Source organism: Nicotiana tabacum, chromosome 13, assembly GCF_000715075.1.
Source record: "Nicotiana tabacum cultivar K326 chromosome 13, ASM71507v2, whole genome shotgun sequence".
NCBI lineage: Eukaryota > Viridiplantae > Streptophyta > Magnoliopsida > Solanales > Solanaceae > Nicotiana > Nicotiana tabacum.
The window spans coordinates 118,172,207-118,179,285 of NC_134092.1; the positions used below are offsets into that span (position 1 = coordinate 118,172,207).

Consider the following 7,079-nt stretch of genomic DNA (forward strand, 5'->3'; position numbering starts at 1 on the left):
TGCATATCAATATTGTAAGATGATTTGATTGTATAAAAATATTTCACACTGTATATAACTTAAACTCTTAGATATATGGAGTAATAGTTTTCCCCATATTGCGAAAATAGGTTTCCAGAGGTGGCTCAGCTCAAAATTGTTTGGTGGCTTGAAATTTGGGGCACAATAAAGGCTGGGATTCTATCACCACTGACATCCTACACAGCTTATTTTGTTTACAAGTTCAAAGATGGATATGGGTTTAATCATCGACCCTCGGAGGTCTCAGTTGGAATTTCTGGTGTTGAATCCGGAAACGTCCGGTTTGCTTTTTTGCATCCAGATGACGAAAATGAACCGGGTAATCCTTTTGATGATGATGATGACGACGAAGATTATGTGTATACTCTGGCCTCTGATACGGAGCATGAGGAGCCCGAGCCAGTTGACGATTATGAGCCAAATGAGGTGTCACCTCCTACTCCGCCTTCTAATGTGGAATACGAGGTGCGCCGTCTATTCAATTGGCGTGATGATCCTGGCATCGTGCAATCTGATAAACTACTTCCTAAACTTAGAGATGATGGCTGGTTTGAGATAGAATTGGGTGAGTTTTTCATTGAAAATGAAGATGATTGCATAGAAATGAGAGTGCAAGAGGTGAAGGGTGGATTTCCAAAGCAAGGCCTTATTGTTGAAGGAATTGAGATAAGGCCAAGAATGGGTTAATTATTGAAATTTTAGAAAAAATACTTGCCATACAGCTATCGTGTATTACAAATAGAACATGTTTCTCTTTCGACTTTCAAGCATTTCTTAATCCTTCATTTCAAGTATGTTTTGGTGCTATAATAACTGACATTCTTGTTTTATAATATGAGGATGCAGGAATACTCTCTAGTCTGGGTGTATAACCTTTTAACATTTTGCTTTCCCTTTTCAAATACATTTCACTCTATTTCTTAGAATCTGTTTTGAGTCTTGTGAGTAGAGCGTGTTGCTCATTGGGTTTGAGATCTGGACCAAATTTTCTGTAGAGATTAAAAAAGGAAATGGGAATAGTGTTTATGCGACTTTTTCAAACAAATAATCTACATCTTGCCAAAGGAAAACTGAATATTGCGGATGAGTTGCAGCATCAAACTTATTGGACATAGTTTAGCACTGGAATCGAAATTCTAACTGTAACATATCGTTTCCCCTCTGCAGCATTCTCCGAGACTGGCTCTATTATTTCTGTGAGAGAAAGAAAACCTATTTACTTATATACCAACACTAAGAATCCAACCCTTTGCTATTGCATCACATGAGGAGTTGTCAACAAGCAGTTTTAGACCTGGACAGAGCTATTCATTGAAAGGAATTACAGTGTCTCGACTCCAACGGATGAACCGGGGTTGGCAGGATCAATTCTACTCATATTTTCCTGCACGATGAAGCGATTGAATCATTAATCGAACAGCACCAATCATGATACCAGTGCTCGTTGTAGCTTAAGATAACAGAAAACTGTTCTTGTTACCAAATTGCTTGCTATGTTTATCTAACCATATCCATTCAATGGCGAAATCATTCAGTTAACCTCTAGTGTGCCAATCTCTCGGACAGATTTGTCTCTCCCAAATACTTGCAAATAGGAACTAAAGATATGGCTCAAGAAACATAATGTGTACAGTGTCACACTCCTTTTCTACCCGCAAAATAATATGTGTTAAAAATTTAAATATGTTCAAAAATTAGGTGCTCACATACAGCAATTACTAGGAGATGAGATAACCCAAAACAAATATGATCTTGAAAATAGGAAGTTCACAGCATCATAGACCACACTGACACACTAAAAGCTCGGCTACTAAACCATACTGTACAAGGACAGGCCCAATCCCTATGATAAGGCAACACTTCAGCATACATTATTTTTGTTAAACAGGACTTGAGAACAAGAGTTTCACAACTCAGCGCAGGCGACGCACTTCAGCTCTTATGAGCCTCTTCTTCAGCCTTCTGCTAAAGAAAAGAAATGGCGGGTGAGAAGAAAGGTTGAGCATGATGTTTACAAGGAACAGACTACCAAGTACAAGTTGATTCAATTACTAGTTTAGAATCTAAACGCATTGCATGCATATACGTTATTGCTGAATTATCTCACATTTTAAAATAAAATACCAACTTGATGTATGTATATGTGTGTGCGCATATTTTTTATGAACTCATTTCTTGGTAAAAATAAAAGTAATTCAGACTATGATCAATTAGCCAAAGAATCAAAGCCAGTTCCTCTGTTTAACTAACAGTATAGCTTTGGATATGAAAAAACCCATGAAAGAAAGAATCATGAGATTGAGCAGTTTTTGCCCTCTGCCTCTCAAAATAATGAACAGAAAAAATGAACAGAAACATAAATCTAACAGATGATAACTAACAGGTTAGATGTAGTAGCTCGGAAACCAATTTGTTGAAATATCAAAATTTTACTTACAAAATTATAGACTTCAGAGCCTGTTTGTTCTTCCCTAAGTATAATCCTCCCCAAGCTAATAGCCAATTGTTTAAGCTATCAATAATTTCTTTTAAATTAGCAATTTGACTGCTGAAAGGCGTACTAATTAAGGTCCGGTCGAGGCTATTTTCTTCCTGATTTAATCAAGAGCAGCTCCTTCTTTTCTTTATAAGACGGCAAGAATTCTATTTAAGTTGTAAGCATTCAGGTACATGAGTTAAAAAAATTCAAATTGGCAATTGCCAAAAAACAGTACCATATGTCTGATCAGGTCACCACTCTTTTACTTTGTTTCAATATAAAATGAAAAAACACATTCCAAGATTATAATTCAGGAAGGAATACAATCCAAGGATTAGTCAACAAGTAAAATGGAAAGGGCACAAATCATATCAATTTTTACACCTACTTCAATACTATCAATTTATATGGCACTGATCGAATTTCGAAAGTCAAACAGTACTACCTTGTCAGCTTTCTCTCTTTCAGCCTTCAGCTTCGCCTTCTCCATCCTCTCCCTTTCCATTTTCTTTTTTCACCAAAAACAAATATATAAATACTAATCTTTGCACAATCAATTTTTTAGAAAAAAAAACATATGGATGAAAAATTAATTAAATACCTGAATGTAAACGGTCTCTTTAGCACGTTCTTCTTCACTGAGGACTCGACCTTTGCCGTCGGTGAAATAGCGAAGGCCCGAAACCGATGATCGTCCACTACCATCCATTAAACGACGGACTCCACTGCTTGAAACGACAGATCTCATCGCCATATTCTGGGTATTGAATTTTAAGACTGCAAAATAAAGTCGTGTGACTTGGTGAGAAAGTCAGCAAAAGCTAAGCCGTGTCACCACCATCGATGATGTGGCTAGCGGGTCTGAAGGTTCTAGATTCTGCGCTGACGGGTTTGCCGCCACGTACTAACAAAGCCGGATTTAGCATAATACTCCCTCCATTTCAATTTACGTGAGTTTGTGCCAAAATAAATAACCTCTTTACTTATTTCAAAACCACTTATAATTTTAAATATATTTGCACATATTTTCATTTTCATACAATCATATGAAAAAGTAACTCATACGAATTCCATACCAACAATTTGGTCAAATTTTTAAAATCAATTTAATTTGAAAAATAATTGATCAAAAGTGTTGTACAAAAAAGTATTGTTGGTGAGAATCGGTTTGTGTTTTAGTATTTAATTTGAAAAACATTTTTGAATAACAACTAGTGTTTGATCAAGTTTTTAAAAAGTAATTCTAAGTATATTTTCTCAAAAATACTTTTCAAAAAATTCTTTTGGGAAAAAATTATTTTTTTTTTTGCTTCTTAAAAAATACTTTTGCTTTTATTAAAAAGTATTTTTTTTTTTCCTTCTAAAAGCTTAGCTAAATATCTTAACTTTAAAAAAAATACTTTTTGGCCAAATAAAAGCTTGGCCAAACAGGTATAAGGCTAGAAGCTTGAAACTTAAGGTTGAAATTATGAGAGTGTTTGGATTGGCTTTTAAGTTGGTCAAATCAACGTTTAAGCTTGTATACGGTCAAAATCGAGTTTCCCCTCGTGTAACTGATTGAGTCTGGGGCATGATGGACCGAGATTCGTCATTATGATATCGAGCTATGACGTGAAGTCAGGCTGCTGAGTTCGAGCCCTAGAAACCAACCAAGGTCGGGATCAGCCAAGATCGACATCGAGCCCAGATAGAGGTCAAGACCCAGAGACCGATCAAATACCGAAACTAAGTCAAAGTCGAGCTCGAAAACCAAAGCTCGAGTCAATACCGAGCTCGAGACTTATAGACCAATCGAGCTCGAGTCAAGGGACAGCAAAGCCGTTATAGCCGCACTAAGGGAGAGAATCTCGGCAGAAATCAAGGAAAAGCTAATTGACTAATCTATCATGGGATCCCACTATGTATTTTTAATTATATCCAAAGTAGGATTCCTCCATTATATTAGAGTAGCTGCCATTTGTGGGGGAGGGGGGACATTCAAACATTGATACACTTTCACATTTCAAAGATTGTTGAGATACACACACATATAGTAAATATTATCCCTTTTTGGGACTTTAGTCATTGGTTCATCTTGTTCATTCATAGATCATTCTCTACTCAATTTGACTTTGTATTTCATTCCTTTTTTACAATCAATATTCGATATATTTCTACTTTTTTTTAATTTGTATCAAGTTATACCACGTATTCTTAGAACTACGTATAAATTTAACTCTATCCGTTTTTCGGGTAAACAGTTTGGCACCCACCGTGGGGCTAAGGATAATAGTGGTTATTTGGTACGAATCTCTGTAAAACACACTATTTCACGCTTGTTCTTGGAAGTGTCTTCGATTTCAGGTTAAAAATGACAAGCTCTCAAATAATGGCCCTACCTATCGACAACGAAGCTAGCCTTCAAGATGAGAATAATAACCTGACTCCCGGGGATGAAAGGCCACTCTTCGACCCCGTTAGAACTCGAGTCGTATATCCAATCGACGTTAATTCACATGTGGCCATTGAGGCGAACCAACGTTCCGACCCAAAAAACAACATTCATGGTGGAGCTCGATCTGCAGTTCGAAATACATAAAATGCTGGAGAGGACGGGATCAGCCTGCGTATGATTTTCGAAATGTTGCAAGCTCAACAAGTAGCAATAGCCCAGTTATAGAGCCAAACCCAGACACCGAGCAGGCTCGAGCCCAGTCCACCTCAAGAAGTCACCCAAAATACGGGGCCAGCTATAGTGAGGTCGAATGAACAAGAATCGGGGACTAATCCCGAAATTATTAAGATGCTCGAAGAACTGACAAAACGAATAGAATCAGGAGAAAGGAAGATTGAAGCAAACGACCAAAAGGTGGAAACTTATAACTCTATGGTTGGTCAGATCCCGAGGGCACCACCGATATTGAAAGGGTTGGATTCCAAAAAGTTCATGCAAAAGCCTTTCCCCCCGAGCGCGGCTCCAAAACCGATCCCTAAGAAGTTTCGCATGCCCGAAATTCCTAAATACAATGGAACGACCGACCCCAACGAATATGTCACCTCTTACACATGTGCCATCAAAGGGAATAATCTAGAAGATGACGAGATCGAATCCGTATTATTGAAGAAGTTCGGTGAAACCTTGTCAAAGGGAGCAATGATACACACACATATAGTAAATATTATCCCTTTTTGGGGCTTTAGTCATTGGTTCATCTTGTTCATTCATAGATCATTCTCTACTCAATTTGGGTTTGTATTTCATTCCTTTTTCACAGTCAATATTTGATATATTTCTACTTTTGTTTCCAATTTGTATCAAGTTATACCATATATCCTTAAAACTACGTACAAATTCAACTCTATCAGTTTTTCAGGTAAACAGTTTTGCGCCCACCGTGGGGCTAAGGATAATAGTGGTTATTTGGTACGAATCTCTGTAAAACACACTATTTCACGCTTGTTCTTGGAAGTGTCTTCGATTTCAGGTTAAAAATGACAAGCTCTCAAATAATGGCCCTACCTATCGACAACGAAGCTGGCCTTCAAGATGAGAATAACAACCTGACTCCCGGGGATAAAAGGCCACTCTTCGACCCCGTTGGAACTCGAGTCGTATATCCAATCAACGTTAATTCACATGTGGCCATTGAGGCGAACCAACGTTCCTACCCAGAAAACATCATTCATGGTGGAACTCGATTTGTAGTTCGAAATACACAAAACACTGGAGAGGACGAAATCAACCTGCGTATGATTTTCGAAATGTTATAAGCTCAACAAGTAGCAATAGCCCAGTTGCAAAGCCAAAGCCAGGCATCGAGCAGGCTCGAGCCCAGTCCACCCCAAGAAGTCACCCAAAATACGGGGCCAGCTATAGTGAGGTCGAATGAACAAGAATCGAGGACTAATCCAAAATTATTAAGATGCTCGAAGAATTGACAAAACGAATAGAATCAGGAGAAAGGAAGATTGAAGCAAAAGACCAAAAGGTGGAAACATATAACTCTAGGGTTGATCGGATCCCAAGGGCACCACCGATATTGAATGGCTTGGATTCCAAAAAGTTTATGCAAAAGCCTTTCCCCCCGAGCGCGGCTCCAAAACCGATCCCCAAGAAGTTTCGCATGCCTGAAATTTTTAAATACAATGGAATGAACGACCCCAACGAACATGTCACCTCTTACACATGTGCCATCAAAGGGAAAGATCTAGAAGATGACGAGATCGAATTCGTATTATTGAAGAAGTTCGGTGAAATCCTGTCAAAGGGAGCAATGATATGGTATCATAATTTACCGCCTAACTCTATCGATTCTTTTGCTATGCTTGTAGATTCCTTTGTAAAATCACATGCCAGAGCCATAAAGGTCGAAACCAGAAAATCGGATCTTTTTAAGGTAAGGCAAAAAGGTAACAAAATGCTAAGAGAGTTTGTATCTCATTTCCAAATGGAACAAATGGATCTACCACCAGTCACGGATGATTTGGCCGTTCAAGCTTTCACCCAAGGACTAAACGAACGAAGCTCGATGTCTTCACGATGGTTGAAGCAGAACTTGATCGAGTATCCGGCTGTTACCTGGGCCTATGTACACAATCG

At 38.3% G+C, this 7,079-nt stretch overlaps 1 protein-coding gene across 4 annotated transcripts; it reads right to left on the reverse strand.

Moving 5' to 3' along the window:
* Positions 1 to 1,053: 1,053 nt before the first annotated feature.
* Positions 1,054 to 3,414, reverse strand: LOC107772502 (uncharacterized). 4 transcript variants are annotated; one of them, XM_016592001.2, is made up of 4 exons: positions 3,102 to 3,414; positions 2,946 to 3,008; positions 1,316 to 1,405; positions 1,054 to 1,215 (listed from the first exon to the last, which is right to left on the reverse strand). In XM_016592001.2, the coding sequence occupies exons 1-3, from the start codon at positions 3,252 to 3,254 to the stop codon at positions 1,343 to 1,345; spliced, it is 279 nt and encodes a 92-aa protein (XP_016447487.1). In that variant the 5' UTR covers positions 3,255 to 3,414; the 3' UTR covers positions 1,054 to 1,215; positions 1,316 to 1,342. The 4 variants fall into 4 exon arrangements, with proteins under 4 accessions (XP_016447487.1, XP_016447486.1, XP_016447488.1 ...); XM_016592000.2 differs by having other exon boundaries at positions 1,054 to 1,405; XM_016592002.2 differs by lacking the exons at positions 1,054 to 1,215; positions 1,316 to 1,405 and adding an exon at positions 1,675 to 1,986.
* Positions 3,415 to 7,079: the final 3,665 nt, after the last annotated feature.

Excerpts from the sequence above, each read along its gene's own strand:
- LOC107772502 (XM_016592001.2), bottom strand. The coding sequence starts at position 3,254 with ATGGCGATGAGATCTGTCGTTTCAAGCAGTGGAGTCCGTCGTTTAATG. Across the intron at positions 3,009-3,101 it reads AAGAGACCGTTTACATTCAG|AAAATGGAAAGGGAGAGGAT; the intron begins GTATTTAATTAA and ends TGGTGAAAAAAG. Across the intron at positions 1,406-2,945 it reads AAAGAGAGAAAGCTGACAAG|GAAAATATGAGTAGAATTGA; the intron begins GTAGTACTGTTT and ends TTCATCGTGCAG.